The sequence below is a fragment of the Sinocyclocheilus rhinocerous genome, unplaced genomic scaffold (genome assembly GCF_001515625.1).
Source record: "Sinocyclocheilus rhinocerous isolate Xijiao unplaced genomic scaffold, SAMN03320098_v1.1 scaffold3207, whole genome shotgun sequence".
Classification (NCBI taxonomy): Eukaryota; Metazoa; Chordata; class Actinopteri; order Cypriniformes; family Cyprinidae; genus Sinocyclocheilus; species Sinocyclocheilus rhinocerous.
Window position 1 is genome coordinate 241,760 of NW_015626452.1, and position 17,469 is coordinate 259,228.

General features: G+C 34.1%; 3 protein-coding genes across 3 annotated transcripts in view; 1 reads left to right on the plus strand and 2 right to left on the minus strand.

The window, feature by feature from the left end:
- Nucleotides 1-219: 219 nt before the first annotated feature.
- LOC107715729 (ras-related protein Rab-8B-like) lies at nucleotides 220-9,480 on the minus strand. Its single transcript, XM_016521912.1, has 7 exons — nucleotides 9,308-9,480; nucleotides 5,577-5,637; nucleotides 3,974-4,034; nucleotides 3,803-3,880; nucleotides 3,481-3,570; nucleotides 2,536-2,652; nucleotides 220-1,780 (listed from the first exon to the last, which is right to left on the minus strand). Exons 1-7 carry the CDS (start codon nucleotides 9,429-9,431, stop codon nucleotides 1,688-1,690), a joined length of 624 nt encoding a protein of 207 aa, XP_016377398.1. The 5' UTR covers nucleotides 9,432-9,480; the 3' UTR covers nucleotides 220-1,687.
- Nucleotides 9,481-10,896: 1,416 nt separating this feature from the next.
- LOC107715762 (40S ribosomal protein S27-like) lies at nucleotides 10,897-12,617 on the plus strand. Its single transcript, XM_016521959.1, has 4 exons — nucleotides 10,897-10,996; nucleotides 11,975-12,083; nucleotides 12,177-12,287; nucleotides 12,411-12,617. The coding sequence occupies exons 1-4, from the start codon at nucleotides 10,991-10,993 to the stop codon at nucleotides 12,437-12,439; spliced, it is 255 nt and encodes an 84-aa protein (XP_016377445.1). The 5' UTR covers nucleotides 10,897-10,990; the 3' UTR covers nucleotides 12,440-12,617.
- A 458-nt stretch (nucleotides 12,618-13,075) lies between these two features.
- Nucleotides 13,076-17,469, minus strand: part of LOC107715738 (dnaJ homolog subfamily A member 4-like) — a 9,294-nt gene continuing 4,900 nt past the window's right edge. The window contains exons 3-8 of the mRNA XM_016521924.1: nucleotides 15,791-15,965; nucleotides 15,520-15,624; nucleotides 15,176-15,403; nucleotides 14,874-15,104; nucleotides 14,660-14,760; nucleotides 13,076-13,894 (exon numbers count right to left, since the gene is read on the minus strand). Coding sequence (XP_016377410.1) covers nucleotides 13,682-13,894; nucleotides 14,660-14,760; nucleotides 14,874-15,104; nucleotides 15,176-15,403; nucleotides 15,520-15,624; nucleotides 15,791-15,965 — 1,053 coding nt within the window. The 3' untranslated portion in view covers nucleotides 13,076-13,681. The remainder of the gene's footprint in view (nucleotides 13,895-14,659; nucleotides 14,761-14,873; nucleotides 15,105-15,175; nucleotides 15,404-15,519; nucleotides 15,625-15,790; nucleotides 15,966-17,469) is intronic.

Below are 17,469 nucleotides of genomic sequence, written 5' to 3' on the forward strand. Positions count from 1 at the left end.
AAAATTTGGTCATACAATCACAAATATGAAAGAAAATACATGCATAACAATGGTCCCATCTGAATATCAGTGGTCATGATATGCTACATTTGTCAAAGTGAAATGATGATCACCAAAAATTTATTTTCAAGATTCAAACAGTCCAACTCAGATTAATACAGTAGATCCAGTTCCAAGGCATTAAGGTCCCCAATATCAGCACAAGTAGTCGGAAGAGAGAATTCCGAAATGGGGACGTTTTATTGCTGTAATCTGTGCTACTTCTTCTGATACAACTATTAGTGCAGTTTGAATAGGAGACCGAAATGTCTCAGACATTTGAAAACAAAAGTGCTGATTTAACCAGTTGCATTCACCCTGCAATCTTTGACTAAAACAACTACACATAATCACAGTACAAGCAAAAAAAAGAAAAGGAAAAAAAAAAAGCATAAATACCAATTTTTGGCAACTGTATGTTTTTTTTTAAGAGCCTATGGTGAAAAATATGTAAACAGTAAATAAAGGTTGCTTATACATTGAGTATATAACCTTATGCACTGGATGTTATTGAACAAAAAATGAAAAAGAGCTAAAATGAAAAATATTAAGCTGGAATAGAAAAAAAAGGTCAGTTTTCGTTAATGAATTTTCATAAGCATGCGTTAGTGGCTTTCCTGTTTAGCAAAATACAAAACATACTGTAGCATTGACACCAAGACCCTAGTCTCTATACTTGATTTCACATGGCCAAGCAGCCTGTTTTCAAATTAAAACATTAATTTAAATGCTAATTAATTAAATAGTTAATGATCATTTTCATATTCAAAAACTGTCACAAAATTTTCACAGATCAGTGCTAGACTGAATTTGAATATAAACCCTATATTTTATCACCCAAAGGCTAAGGATCTACAGTACAACACAGGCACAATTTCTCAGGTTTAGATGTGTCAGACACACACTTTCTATGGGTGACTGATTTTGCCAAGTAATACGTGTTCCCTTTGATACCTGACCTGAAGATGTTCCTTCACCCATCATGCACTGCAGCCATCATGTTCTATCTTTGCAACCTTCCTGCAGATGGATTGATGTCCGTCTGTGCTATACATGGACGTGCCTGTGAGGAGAGCTCACTGAAAACACATATAAAGTGCTTTTAACCCACTGGCATCCCAAAAATGGCCTTTTACAGATTTTCTCTATTACATTTTTTGAACCAGTGGAAGAACACAGTGTATATACTGTATAAAAGACACCCAGGAACATGTTACAACAAGACAGACTCACTGACTAATTCAGAAATACTGTACACGATACATCTAAGCCTTCAGCAGCAAATGTTTTAAGACAGCATGTGCTGTGTACATATACAATATTTTACAATAACATATAAAAAAAAAAAAAATTCGTATTTGATCCATTATCTTTTACCACAATCATCACGATTATCACCACACAACAAAGGAAACGTTTCCCATTGTGACTCTACCACCGAGTGAACTGACTAAATCTCTCAAAGCTGCATCATTCCTCTGTTCCATCTTGACTTTAAGAGCTTGGAAAGACGAACCTTCATCTGTTCTTGAGCCTGATAGTCCAGCTCTTTGCAGGGGCTCGTGTGACACGTTATACCAGCAGAGCATTTCTGGCTGCCGCAGACACACAGCGAGTGAACGTACTGTATACACTTGCCGTAAAAGCGTTACAGCAGAGCACACTTAAAGATGCTGTGCTTTTTAGAGCGCTTCTCTGAAATCTTCACCGGCCCTCCGCTATCTGCTTGACCACCATCATTCTAGTCAACAGAAAGATAGAAACATTTAAATTTTGCTTTGTTAAACATAAAAAAAAATTAAAAATTATATATATATATATACTGTATATAAACTCACGATTGTGAGTAATAAAGTCAGAATTGTGAGATATAAACTGAAGTCAGAATTGCGAGATATAAACTAGCAATTGCGAGTTATAAAGTCAGAATTGCGGGATATAAACTAAATTCAGATTTTTTTTTCTCAGAATTGTGTGATATAAACTCGCAATTGTGAGTTATAAAGTCGGAATTGCAAGAAATTAAATCAGAATTATAAGATACAAACTCACAATTTTGACCTTTTTTCTCAGAATTGAGAGATATAAAGTCCAGTTCTGAGGGGAAAAAAGACTGATGTTTTCTCACTTCTGACTTAATAACTCACAATTTCAAGTTAAAAAGTTTGTTAAACATATTTTAAAGAAAAAGTATATAAACTCGCAATTAACTCGCAAAATAAAGTCAGAATTGTGAGATATAAACTGAAGTCAGAATTGCGAGATATATTTGTGAGTTATAAATTCAGAATTGCGGGATATACACTGGAAATGTAGATTTTTTTTTCTCAGAATTGCATGATATAAACTCACAACTGCGAGTTATAAAGTCAGAATTGCGAGAAATTTTCAGAATTGTGAGATAAAAACTTGCAATTCTGATTTTTTTCTCAGAATTGCGTGATACAAAAATCGCATCATATGACCCCTTTAAAATTTTTTTAAAAAAACACTCACCATTTTTCTGCTAAGTCGAGCCATAATGTCTCTAGCAAGGGTGAAAAAGGCCTCTTCGACATTTACACTGGTTTTTGCACTTGTTTCCAAAAACTTGATCCCGTAATCAATTGCCAACTGGACAAAAAGTAAAAAAAATGACAACAGTTATAAACAAAAAAACAAAACAAAAACAAAAAAACCTACTAGATAAAATACAAAATGTAAAATACAAAATGTATCATTAAAATTCGTTCCAGTATCACTCAAAATACTGAATATCTGATTCAAAATACTATACCTATAATGTCACAATAACCTTTTTAAAATTTTTATTCAGTGGCAGAAATGGGCTTCCATAGTAATCAAACTAAGTGCAATTATCAAACAATGTTTTTTTTTTTTTACCCACAGTAGTTATCATTCTAGGAAATGGGCTTCCATAGTAAGCAAACTAAGTGCAATTATCAAACAATGTTTTTTTTTTTTTACCCACAGTAGTTATCATTCTAAAATGTGATTTATTGTAATAATGATTCATGACTTATATATATACTGTATATATATATATATATATATATATATATATTATATGAAAAAGGCCTCTTCGACATTTACACTGGTTTTTGCACTTGTTTCCAAAAACTTGATCCCGTAATCAATTGCCAACTGGACAAAAAGTAAAAAAAATGACAACAGTTATAAACAAAAAAACAAAACAAAAACAAAAAAACCTACTAGATAAAATACAAAATGTATCATTAAAATTCATTCCAGTATCACTCAAAATACTGAATATCTGATTCAAAATACTATAACTATAATAAAAAGGTAGTGTTACAAGAATGACATTTATGCATTTTATTTGTTCTTCTTATTTTAAAAGATTTATGTTATATTACTCTTTTTAAATGATTTATTCCTTGTATGGATAACTATAAGTTTGTAAGATGTGAGAGGCCTCACTTTCTCTCCTCTCTCTTTGGACACCTGTCTCCTGTCGTTCATGTCACATTTGTTTCCGAGGATCATCTTCTCTACGTCAGATGATGCATGCTGAAATGAGTAATTGAGAAGTTCAGCACTTCAAGTTAAATTCTCTAACAAATGTATCAAATAAACAAATTATATTTGTTATAAATTTAAAGAGTGGGTAACAAGCCTATTATACAATGGCCCCCTAATATGATTGGACTGCAATGTATTAACCAATGAGAAACCAGGACCGTTAATGTAAATTATAACACTACACAAATCAATATGTGAACATTTTCCTCTTCAGTGTTACCTCCTCAATGTTGCGTATCCAGTTTTTAATGTTCTCAAATGACTTTTCACTGGTGATGTCATATACCAACATAATGCCCTGAAAACAAAGCAAGCAGAAAATATGAAACATCCATCTTCAGTGATCCTCACTTTCACATATATACATGAGTAGTAGCCAGTGGTGTTTTACCATTGCGCCTCTGTAGTACGCCGTGGTGATCGTCCTAAATCTTTCCTGTCCTGCTGTGTCCCTGTAAAACAATCAGACAGTCACACGCAAATAGTATATGCATCCTTGTTCCTTCCTCCCTTTGTTACCCTGCTCGGCCTCAACACTTCACATTCGTTTACAGTGAATCCCACCCTGCTCTTTGCCAGCTTTTAATATAAACATCCTGTAGATAGAGAGAGAGGTACGGATGTACAGCCTGTCCATGACACTATCATCTGCACGTCTCATCCTTCATTAGTTACCTAACTGGACAGGGAGCGTGAGCATTATGACTGTTATCAGGAAGACCAGCCACAATGTGTAATGTGATATCCTTCTTACTCATCAGTCTTCACAGATGAACGATCAAGAACTATTACAAGTTATCAGGTTAATGGGCTAGCCATATGCTATAATAGCAAGTTAGTCAGTGTAGTCTAGTAACTTGTGTATATATGTAGGCTATCAGACTAAGCAGTTAAAGTATGCTAAGCTGTGTCTAGTGGCTAAATTTCTAAATTTGACTAAAAGGCTAGTGTATGCTAAACTAGCAGAATAATGGGCTTGTGAAATGCTATGATAGCAGGTTACTGGTATGCTAAGCTAGCAGTTTGATTGATGAGGGCTACACAAAGCTTGCCTGCTAACTGTTTAACTTGCAAGCTAAGTGGAAAACAGAATGAGAAATAACTTATTTGACCATTTATAGTTCTATATTATCATCTATTTGACTTATTAAAAGATTTTGAAAATGGATGTTTTAACCAGGTACCTGTGTTTACGAGTTCTAACTGATATATCAGCATTGTAGGAGGCCAAAAACCTCCTTTGTAGTGCTTTGAATGAAGTACAGAAATTAATTAACATATAGCTAGCTCATGATTAGCTACTTGCCTTTGCTAATCACAGGCAAGTTGTAGTGTAATTTAGATGGGAAAGAAACTGCACTTAATTGTACTGAATGTGCACTTATATATAGTATATTTATAAAACACTTACACTTATAAAGTATATTTTTATAAAACTACTTGGAGATGATATAATATTGCTGAAATAAAAAGCCACTTAAGCGAATTTAACGCACTTTTAAAAGGTTTACTCTGTAATAAAGTCAAATTAAAAGTTGTACTTTAATGTACGTTTAGTTACGATCATTAATTTAATTACTATTTAATGTTCTTTAAAAAGTACACGATTATTTAAGTACTTGATTACACTGTACTATATTGGAATTATTTGATAGTACATTTAGCTATTACAAAGCTAATATATTTTAAATGTTCTAAGTCACAGCTTTATTAAAAAGTGTAATTACAAATATGCTAGAGGTGTCTTTTCTTAAACTTTTAGAAGTAGCCTACAATAGCTTAATAGCTTCAAAGCTACTTACAAGCACCAAACTCTGCCTATGTGCAAAAACTTGTGTTCTCTATATTCAGAAAGTCTTTTTAGGATGTGAATAATACACCAACAGTTTACACAGCTTTAAATATCTCTGAAGACGATGTGTAAATGATGATATAACGGGACGCATATAAAACAGGACATATCGCTGCATATTCATGACAGACAAATGGCTCACCATATCTGCAGCTTGATTTTCTTCCCATTCAGCTCAACAGTTCTGATTTTGAAATCAATTCCTGGCAACAGAGAAAAAGAGAAACATCGTCAGATCTTCAATGACTGGCACCACATGGAATCAGTGATATAATCAATGTTGCACTGCAGTGGTGAAGATATAATGAGTTGTTTCCAGTTCCTGGGGTTAAACTGCTCCTCTTGCCATTTTTTGCCCTGCTGGTTAGTGGAAAATTGCTTGTTTTTCTGTATTCCAGGTGGCCTCACACAAATGCTGTGTGCCACGCAACAATATACTCAACATTTTAGGTTGCTCTGTATATATGACATCTAAAGCCTATTGATGGTGTTGAGAGATGATTGATTTCCAATCAATAAAACAATCAAGATGGAGGATTCAAAGCTTATTTATGATGCAAAAAGTGGCATTCAGTAGAAACTATGAGATAATATGTCTTACACTCAATACAACTAGTCAAATGAGTGACTCTGTATTGTGGTTTTCCTGTGGAAAAATGTCTAATGCTACAACAATATAGTGGTTGAAGATCTGGGCTGGTAAACAAAAGGTTTATACCGAAAAAGGTTCTTATCTTAAGCACAGACCTCACTAAATTTTGTTACCTCGTGTCATTTTGTAAAAGTGGCATTCAGTAGAAACTTAGAGAAATCAAAGAGATAATATGTCTTACACTCAATACAACTAGTCAAATGAGTGACTCTGTATTGTGGTTTTCCTGTGGAAAAATGTCTAATGCTACAACAATATAGTGGTTGAAGATCTGGGCTGGTAAACAAAAGGTTTATACCGAAAAAGGTTCTTATCTTAAGCACAGACCTCACTAAATTTTGTTACCTCGTGTCATTTTGTCGAACGAATAAATGTATCTTTTTTTTTAAGGAGGTGTGGTCATATTAGCAATGTATTTCAGTTAAATTTTTCGGGCAAATAAAGGTCTACTGATTGGCCAAACATTTACGAAACACTAGCTACCCGGCATTTTTAAAAAGCTGTGTAAAAAATATTTACTCCACGGACACACTTCTTCTGTAGGTGAGGATGGATCACGAATGATTCGCACAAACATAGACGCATTTATATAGATCGGGGGTGCATTCCCTTCACAAACAAACGTAATCCACTGCTTCTTCAGTGGCTCAGATGTCGGGAGTTAATGACGACTGCTATGTTCATTATTACCTCCAACAACAAAACACTTAAATCGCTTAGGAGTCATTTTTGTCTATACATCTGCTCCGGCGGTGAAACAATGGAGAACTGATAAGAAATTTATCCTACTTCCCTGTTGAAGAAAAAACAGCATATGCTGGTTAGGTATGTTTTGAAGCATGGCTGCTAGTTTGAGCTGGTTTAAGCTGGTCCTTAGCTGATCATGAGCTGGTTTAATCTGGTCAAGTGCTGGTCCTAAGCTGGTCCTGAGCAGGAGCTAGTTGCTTAGGACCAGCTTAGGACAAGCACAGCTAAGGACCAGCTCAAATCAGCAGCCATTCTTCAAAACATATCTAACCATGCTGTTTTTTTTTCAACAGGGTTATTTGAGCGCATACGTTTTTTATGCGCATTTTTTTATTTATTTATGTGCATCTTGGCGTTTCCATTTTTTATGCGATATCCCAAAATGCGCATATAAATATGTGGATGGAAACATAGCTAATGATACAAATGTTTATGACATTTACATTCAGTAATCTAGCCAAAGCTTTTAGCTACAACTACGATGAGGAACATAATTTATCAAGCAACTTAGTTAAGCAATATCACAACCCTGAGAGAAACACACACAGTCACAGGAAGCGGAGGTGGGACGCTCAGAGAAGTGTGGGGAAGTATGCAGAGTGGCCACAACTGGGGTCATGGACGTCCTGGCACAAGAAAGCAGATGCCAGTCAAATGCTCGGCTGCACTGGCGGAAGAATGCTGAGATGGGCTGAGTGAATATCACGAGAGCATGATGGGGATTCAAACAGTACAGCCCTCTGTTCACGGTCAAGTCTACTATGACCTCGCACAAAGGAACCGTACTTTCCCCAGCACCCCGTCCTGATGGTGTCACCAAAATTTTGTTAATGCTGACTGACCGTGATGTTTTCTAACATCCCAACATCAATATTTTCATAAAAATTGCTGCTTTTCACCAGGGAATGTTACAGATAAATAGGCTGCAAATACAACTAAAGTCTGAAAGAAAGTCAAGGCTCAGAGACCCCATTGCAAGACAGCATCGCAAACAAAGGCAGAGGGGGCGTTGACTTTTTAATCAGATGGAAAAACTGACAAAGGAAATGACTAAACTCTGTGCAGGCAGAGGAAAGACAACTGTGCAACATTCACACACACACACACACACACACTGCAAAATAATTTTCTCATGCAGTATTTTGTCTAAAAATCTTTAAAGCAAGATAAATGTACTTGAGATTTTAAAATGTTTAAACATTTTTTTGGCATTTTTTCTTGTTTTATTTAAAAGTAGATGTCATTTGAATCATATACACTCTAAAAAATAAAGGTTCTTTATCAGCATCTATGGTTCCATGAAAAACCTTCATGGTACATTAATGGATCCTTTCCATTTCATAAAAGGTTCTTTATACTGGAAAAGGTTTCTTTAGATGATTAAAATCTTCTTTACACTAATAAAAATTGTTATTTTAAGAACTGTTCACTAAAGAACCCAGAATGGTTATTTTATGGCACTGCTGTGAAAACCCCCATTTGGAACCTTAATTTTTCAAAGTTTCTGTATTAAATAAAAAAGGTCTTTTTTTTTATTTATTTTTTTACATTTTTTGTTTGTTCATGCTGACAGAAAAAAATACAGAAAATCTTTCTGAAAAAAAAAAGCAAATAAAAAAAAGTCTACTGCAGGTTGCTACCAAGCTTCTTCACCCTGCATACTTATCAATATAGTTTATTGCAAGTTTTCTGCATCATGAAGAAGCACGTTCCTTCTTTCTCACCGTCAAAGAATAATGACTCATTATATGGAAATCAGCATCTGCTTATGGTTTTAAACCTAAAACAAAACATCTATTAGCAATGTACTGAGTGGCTTGAGTCCATCAGCGTGAACACAGAATGCCTATATAACTCAATACACTTGTTTATGTAGACTCCTGTATGAACTTGTAAGGTCATTAGTGAGCGGGTTTCACAGGATAAAAGTAGATACAACTCTGGTCAGCAAAATATGACTCTCACACCTTTACAGAGCTGACAACATTATTTCCAGAGTAGCCTACCTATATCTGTATATATAGGTAGATATAGATATAATCTGTCTATATGCTAGAATAAATTGTCTATATGTTACTAGTTAATACTACTTTTTTTATATTAAAACTTAGATACAAATTTACTAATTTAAACAAATAAAATGTGTGTGTGTGTGTGTGTATAGGATATATATATATATATATATATATATAAACATTTTAAAAATATTTTAAATAAATATCTGTCAACATAAACAAGCTTAACAGTTGTATGTACTCAAAGGCCTATGTATTTCTAAATTAATCCAGATGTTTTAGTTTTACACAATCACATGATTGATTAAAAAAACGCACAGGTGCTTTTTAAACGTACTTTATCAATACAAATGCCACTAGAAACCTAATTATTACAGCTTTACTGTATCTGACCACTATTGTCCTGCATATAACGGGACACCGTCCAGTACCTTCTACCCAGATCGTCGGTGAACTGACCGATTGTGGAGATGAAGGTGGTGTTAAACGCGTCCTCGCTGAATCTGAACAGCAGACATGTCTTTCCCACTCCACTGTCTCCTATTAGCAAGAGCTTGAAAAGGTAATCGTAAGTCTTCGCCATTTACCAAGCCGGTATTTCCTTTATGAATGACAGTGCACAGTTTCCCTTGTTCAAGACACAAAAATCATAGGGTCTCGAGCGAGGGCGGAGCCTCGTGTTGTGACGTCGGCGCATGCCTCCTGGTGATTGGTCAGTGTAGTTTCTAGGAGGACAGTGATACGGAATTCCCCCATACATTACGCGTGGTAGTTATCAAGAAAGTACTGCATATTCGATAGAAAGGTTTTAAAATAATTATTCTAGTATAGACTATTAAAACATATTTAAAGATTTGATACTGATATATTGATTTGATATGTAACACTAAGAATAAAGACTTTTTGGAAAGTCTTTGGACATTAACCCCCAGTTCCACAGACAAGGCTTAAACCTAATCCCAGACTTAAATGCAAATCTGAGCTGTTTCAACTGAAAGAAACTTGCACTGACTGATCTTATATTTATTTGATCTTTTCATACCCTTTATTTGTTTAATTATAGCATTTCTACATTTTGTGATATATTTGTGTGTTGGCATAAAAGACCTTTAAATGACAGACTGATAGATGGTTAATACCATTAAGACTTAGAAATTCAAATTTCCATATACAGTTAATAACAAGGTTTCACTCAAAATAACTCACGAATCAATAATAATAAATACAACTGTATCCAAATGGGTCATTTGCTTATCTATTTGATAACTTCCTGCATTTACTGTCCAGTACTGAAAACAATACTAGTGGTGTTGCCATTGAACAACCACTAGGGGACGCAGTCACCAGCTGTGCCAGGTGGGATTAAATAGTAGTGCAGGTTTACTCAAAGATTGCAATACCTTCAAATAAGAATACATAATAACACAAATAATTACAAATAACAACTAAATGTATCCCGTAGGAATGGCTGCTAATAAAAAGAGTATGTGCCTCGAGATGACTATCAAGGTTGCCAGTACGGGAAACATTCATCCAGAAAGTTAACTCTTTTTTCTTTCTTTTTCTTTATTACAAATTGTGATTGTGCAGTTTCTTCTTCTTCTTCTTCTTCTATTATTATTATTATTATTAATATTAATATTATTATGTCGATTTATAGTAGAGCTGATGGCAATCAATGTTCTTTGTTGAGATATGAAGGTGACCGATAGCAGCATTTCGCCAGCTCGCCATCACTTACTGTCGTCGAGCAGATGTAATATTCGGGAAATTTGTGATTGTACAGTTTCTTCTTCTTCTATTATTATTATTATTATCAATATTAATATTATTATGTCGATTTATAGTAGAGCTGATGGCAATCAATGTTCTTTGTTGAGATATGAAGGTGACCGATAGCAGCATTTCGCCAGCTCGCCATCACTTACTGTCGTCGAGCAGATGTAATATTCGGGAAATCGCTGTAATGTTGTCAAGGTTTATAAGGTCCAATGTATAAAGGCGTGTTTTATTGTGGAGCATGCCTGGGCATGTCTCTTCAGATTTCCTTTATGAAGCTGCACTTGGCAACCCTGCAGTTCTCGAGAGATTCGAGGAAAGGTGCAGCAGAGCCACGAATGCGAATATCAGCAGCTCCCGACAATGCCTGTAAGTGGCTTTGCTCAACTAAACAACGATTCTCGCATTTGACAGTTGGTAATATATGCTCTATCGTCTGGCGTTTCAATATTGATTCGGTTGTTGATTATTTTAACCGTGCGATAAACATGGGAAAGTTTGTGATTTCACGTGGCGCTGCGCAGGTTCAGATAGGGCCTAATGTTTCACTTCACACGAGACATGTTTAAACTGTTGCAGTGCACCGAGTAAAATGATAGCTTGGACAAGATTGGTGTTTTATTTGTCTTTTTAAAAGTAAGGTATTGTAGTTTTCAGACTGACAGTGATGGGAGTGATCAATATGGCTGTTGAACAGTGTTGTTTTTGTGTGCAAAGAAGCATGGTGTCAGTTTGTAATGTTATTGCGGTAGTGCCTATATAAATATAGTGTTGCTTAGATTGTAGATGTTGTAACTAAGAGAGTAAAATGACTGTCATATTGTTGCAGATAGTGTATATATAGTAACATTTATGGGGTGTGTGAATTAAATAAAATTTACATATATATTTAAATATTAATATTTGCATTACACGCATTAAAAATTTTAAATGTGTGTAATTTTGTGTAAATATTGGAAATGCCAAAAACTCACATTTAAAATGCCAATATTTTCATTATTTATATATATACTCGTGAAAATGTGCCCCCGGGTACGTTTTTGCCATGAGACCAGTTTGCATATAATCATACCATACTTTTGCATATTTAAAATAATATATATATTTTTTTTTTTTATGTGATGTTTAATTTTATGTAAATTGAAATTCTAATTGTAAAAGTATTGAAAATTTTAACATTTACATATTTTTCACACAGACATATATATATATATATACACACACACACATACTTACATTTTAAATATTTATATATGTGTAATTATATATAAATAAATGTATAAATTTAAATATTTACATAATTTCTTTTCAGTAAAAAAATAAATATTTTAACTATATTTTTGCCAGCTGGCCAAAGATCTGCTGAACCCGTCCTTTGATTTTGAGAGAAGGCAGCATAAGAAGAAAAGGCTTGTGCAGAGTCCCAACTCGTACTTCATGGATGTGAAATGCCCAGGTTTGAGATCTTTAGAAGAAGCGTTTGTTTGTCTTATCATGGGTAATGTATCACTTGTAGGAAATGTAATCTTTTCTGCTTATCTTCACGCAGGTTGTTATAAGATCACGACTGTGTTCAGTCATGCGCAGACGGTTGTGTTGTGCGTTGGGTGTTCAACAGTGCTCTGCCAGCCCACAGGAGGAAAAGCAAGGCTGACCGAGGGTGTGTATCTGCTGAATGATTGTAAAACATCCAGCCTGTCTGGGTACTTTTGAATCGGACGTAACTACAAATCTAAATATTTGATACAGTATCTCAAGCTACTTATTTTCTTTTTTCTAATAGGTTGTTCTTTCAGAAGAAAGCAGCACTGAGAAGGATGAAGAAGGAGTGATGCTTTGAATACAAAGAATTGTGCAACTTCTTAATGCCTTACTTTTCATTGATTACAATGAATGAATTTGAATAATGTGATAATGAATGGTGCATGGCAGGTTCTTTCTACCATGCTATCAGTTCAGTGGTTCTGAATAAAGTTTCTTCTGCATGATACAGCTGCATCCTGCAATTTAATTCAAACGTATTCAAAACAGTCAGTGCAACATTTTTAGTTTCATTTCTCATCTCATGCAATGATCAGCACCTTGGCGTCATCTTTTGGCGTCAAGTTTGAGGATCAGATTTTCAGTGTTTTTTTTTTTTTATTCTGTTATGCTCACCAAGGCTGTTTATTTGATGAAAAATATAGAAATCTAGTGAAATATTATTATAATTTAAAATAACATTTTTCTATTTTATATTGTTTAATAATGTAATTTATTCCTGTGACGTAAAGCTGAATTTTCAGCATCCAATATTCGAGTCTTAAGTGTCGCGTGATCCTTCAGAAATCTGCTAATATATGCTAATGAGTTATCTTTTTATTAATATTATACATATAAAAAACAGTTGTGCTGCTTAGTATTTTTGTGATTTCTTTATAAAATAAAAAATAATCTCACCGACCCCAGGCTATAAATTGGATGTGAGGGTTTGTAAACAATATAAAATTAGCTAGAATACTATAAACTGACTTTTGCATTGAAAAGATTTTTGAGATTGCTTTCATTCAGTTGCAATTATGGATATTCAAGTAAACAAAGGAGGAATTGTACTGAAATGTTTTATTTGTGAAAATAAAACATTTTAAAGAAGGAAACAACACATTAAACATATGGTGTCACATTCTTACAAATACAGATTTTCAACTGGCTCTTGACCAAAGCACATCTATAGATTAACATACAGAAGTGAACATACTCAAACATACAGAATAATTTACATGCAAATTTAAGTCACTATTAAATTCCATTTTTTTTTATCCAAAATAGTTGCTTTAATTAAATGTCCGGTAACACTCATTTATGGTGGTAATTGCCAAACACTCCTGGTTCCTCCTCATCAGACACTTCAGAAATAATTCCAATGGTGGCAAGAAAATGGTCCGTTTTGTAAGGCTTGGTGAGGAAATTCTTGCTGTACGTATCGCTCAGCAAGAACTAAATTTAACCGGCCTAATACTGAGTGTACATTTGCAGCCACACAAGTATTGCACCAGTGTTTCTTCTATATGACATTTACTGAGTCTGGCACTGGACACCATGCCTGGGGCCTTCGTCTTCATCGCAGGCTTCACCACTGTGGTTTCTCTTCTGTTTTTCATAGTCTACTTCACACAGGTCAACCTCTTCCATATCATCTGACATCATGACGTGATCTCTGACTGGAAGTAGCCTCTCCAGGTCAGGCAGCATGTGCTCAGGTAGCCAGTGTTTATCTGGGAACTCAATCTGAGGGAATAGAAAGGCTTCTGTAAGATGTGATGGTCCCAACACAAACTATAATTTAATCATTGCTTTCACACAAGTTTTTTTTCTCTATTATTTATTTATATATTTACTAAACATTTATTTTTCCAATGTGAGATTTTTATTTATTTGTTTATTTGGCTGTAAGCAATTAGTTTTTTTCACAGAAGATTCCAAGCAAAATACTCATAAGAAATGAAAAAGTATAATAATAATAATCACACACATTAAATTATATTAAATTACTTTAGTTTATATTTAATTAGTTTTTATTAGTAATTGGGTTTTTTTAGCAGTAAGCAATTAGTTTTGTTTCTATAAGATGCTAATCAAAATGTTAAAAAATAATATATATATATATAATAATGATAATAATCACACATCATATTCAATTTTTTTGTTATTTTCAGAATAACTTGTAATTAATTTAGATCTAATTCAATTTATATTGAATTAGTTTTGTTTTTGTTCTTGCAAAGCAAAGCTTAAATACAAATAGTAATAAAAGAAAAATAATAAAATATAATAATAGTAAGAATTTTAATTATCACAAATCTGATTAAAAATGTGTCCATTTTGTAATTTTCAATGATTTTAATTTATTAGTAATTACTTTTTTTGTCAGTAGGCCATCTATTTATTGTTTGTTTATCGAAGATGCAAAGCAACATCAAATAAAATAAACCATGATGAAATAAAAATAATAAAACAATGATAGTAATAGAATCAGATTAGGTACTGACTTACCTCAAACTGTATGATGAGAAGCCCTTTCTCATCAGGGTCTCTGTACACAGGCATGCCCTCATTGTGAATACATTTTAGATCATTAGGTTTTATTACTTGACCTAAAACAAAAAAGAATAAAAATTCAAATCAATCCAAATTGATTTGCTGTCCTAAATATTAATTGAAATACCACTTGAATATTATGCACATATAAATAGTATATAGGACATACCTGGAGGTGAGTTGATGAGTAACAATCGGTTATCTAGCGTACGAATAGTTTTTTTAAACCCACAGAGCGCCTCCACCAGCTTGATCTTCATCTTCATGATCAGGTTGTCATCACGTCTTTGGAAGACGGGGTGTTGTTTAATGTCCAGTACGATTATAACATCACCAGGCTCCAGTCCAGGCTCTTGATCTCCTTCTCCGTGGAATGTGATCTTCTGGCTGTCCTTCATACCTGTGACAAACACCATTATTAGTATGCTTCTAGAATACTTCATTAGAATACAGAAGTTCATGTTCTTCTACCTTTGTCAATATGGACTTCAAGAATCTTCTTCTTGCGTTCCACTTTGTGCCCATTGCAGTTCTTGCAACGGTCCTTGGAGTTGAACTTCTCTCCCTGTCCTTGGCAGTCGGAGCACATGCTCTGAATCTGCTGGATCATTCCCGGTCCAATCTGTTGCACCTGGACCTGAAACCCTCTTCCTTTACATGTTGAGCATTTTTCAATTGCGCCTTTTTTGCCTCCATAACCTGCCAGACAGATCATTTACATCTTAAATCTTTAAATCACCACTGGGTCTTGAATTACAATATTATTATACCAATTTTCCCATTAAAGGAACTCAACAGACTAGCAACCTTCTTACCTTCGCATTTCTCACAGATCACGTTCTTCTGAAGGCCAAGTTTTCTTGTTGAGCCGTTGTATAATTCCTCCAGTGTGACTCCAAGCTGGTGAACCACATTCTTACCTGAATAAAGGAAAACAGATTACACAGTATTAGCTACCAACCACCAGGATATGAAACATTAAAGTGCATAAACTATATTTAAGACTATATTTGACTTCCCATGGGGGGACGTTACAAAACATGACACTTGCTTACTGCCACCTAGTGCAGTAAATAAATGTCTCACCTCTCCTTTCTCTCTGCATTCTGCCACCGCCACCAAAAAACATGTTGAAAATGTCCATGGGAGATTCTCCTCCTGCCATGCTTCCCTCCTTTATGGCTTGTTCACCACCTTGGTCATACAAATCCCTCTTTTTGGGATCTGACAGGACCTCATAGGCTTGTGATATTAGTTTAAACTGGAGGATAGAAAAGATATTAATTTTAATAATGCATGCATGAACACACTTCCCATCACGAATCTGTTATTTTTCTGTACTAATTAACAAATTTATTACGTATTTTAAATTGCTTAATTTCTTTTTTACCTTTATTCTCCTTGGCCATTTATTCTGCATTTCTTTTTTCTTTCTTTTTCATTTTTTCCCCATCACTTAGTATTAGGATTTTTCATTGTTTGATTATTTGTTATTTTTTTCCCATGATTTTTATTTTTGTATGTGTATTTTTGAAAACTGGCAAGTTCGTCTCTTTCTCTCAAAATCACAACAAATATCTAAATAAAACAACATGGTCACACTTTATTTTAAGGTCCAATTCTCGCCATTAACAAACCGTTAACCACGACTTTTGCTTCAATAAACTCCTATTTTGCTGCTTATGAATAGTAAGTGTTATGAAATGTTAAGTTTAGGTATGGACCCTTTCCACAAGACTGTGAAGATACACATTGTTGTTATAAATGTACATACATTAAAAAAAAATCTAAATATAAAAAACTTTACGAGGATTTACGATGCTGTTTTTTTATATTTAGATTTTTTTTTAATGTATGTACATTTATAACACTATACTTTGCATAATATCACCTTTGCATCAAATTACAAAAAAAAACAACTAGTTAACGCTAATGCCAGGGTGTTTCTAATGCAGTGTCTATGGGAGGGATGGTAAATTTGACATCGTTCTCTCTTCTGACTACCATTATCATTCTCTCTCAATTTTTTCATGAAGTCATGAAAACCCTCTTGCGGAGTATTTGTTTTGCTTTTTGAGCAAATGGGAATGCAAAAAATATATTTATGGTACTCTCCCATTCACTGCTCTTGAAGTTATCCCAACTATGACGACTTCCGCTGCTGAGAAACCCAGAAATGTGAAAAAGGTCCATTGGGTAGGTTTAGGGATGTAGAATATGGTCATACAGAACATGTGCTTTATAAGTACTAATAAACAGCCAATATGTTAATAATAGGTATACTAATAAGAAACTAGTTAATAGTGAGAATTGATCCCTATACTAAAGTGTTAGCAACAACATAAAATAAGATCAAATATAATAATTAAACAAAATACTTAAATTCAATTGTGATTTTTTTCTTCTTCTTTCATTACTGTCAAGGGCTTCTGCACCATTTACTGCTTCATTCAAAATAATAAAAATTTAAAAAATCTAATAAAAATACAAATACAAATCATGAACTATTTGCATCCATATATGTGGATAGATCTCAAAGCCATGTTTAGAAATCAGGGGCGTTTCCTCCGAGGAGGCAAGGGAGGCAGTGTCTCCTCAAAAAGTTGGATGAGAAAATAATCGATATTACAAAAATAAAACAGCGCAAATATGACTAAATATGATATTAACAGGTCTAAAAGTCACTCGTTTTTATAAAGTAACACTGTCCAACAGCGACAGCCGCAGCTAAAGTTACAGCGGAGGCTTGCCTCCCTTCGGTCCAT

Coding starts and splice junctions, on each gene's coding strand:
- LOC107715729 (XM_016521912.1), bottom strand. CDS start 9,431: ATGGCGAAGACTTACGATTACCTTTTCAAGCTCTTGCTAATAGGAGAC. Junction 3,571..3,802: donor GGATACGCAACATTGAGGAG/GTAACACTGAAG, acceptor TACTCATTTCAG/CATGCATCATCTGACGTAGA. Junction 2,653..3,480: donor CCAAAGAGAGAGGAGAGAAA/GTGAGGCCTCTC, acceptor CTTTTTGTCCAG/TTGGCAATTGATTACGGGAT.
- LOC107715762 (XM_016521959.1), top strand. Junction 12,084..12,176: donor CATGGATGTGAAATGCCCAG/GTTTGAGATCTT, acceptor ATCTTCACGCAG/GTTGTTATAAGATCACGACT. Junction 12,288..12,410: donor AAAAGCAAGGCTGACCGAGG/GTGTGTATCTGC, acceptor TTTTTCTAATAG/GTTGTTCTTTCAGAAGAAAG.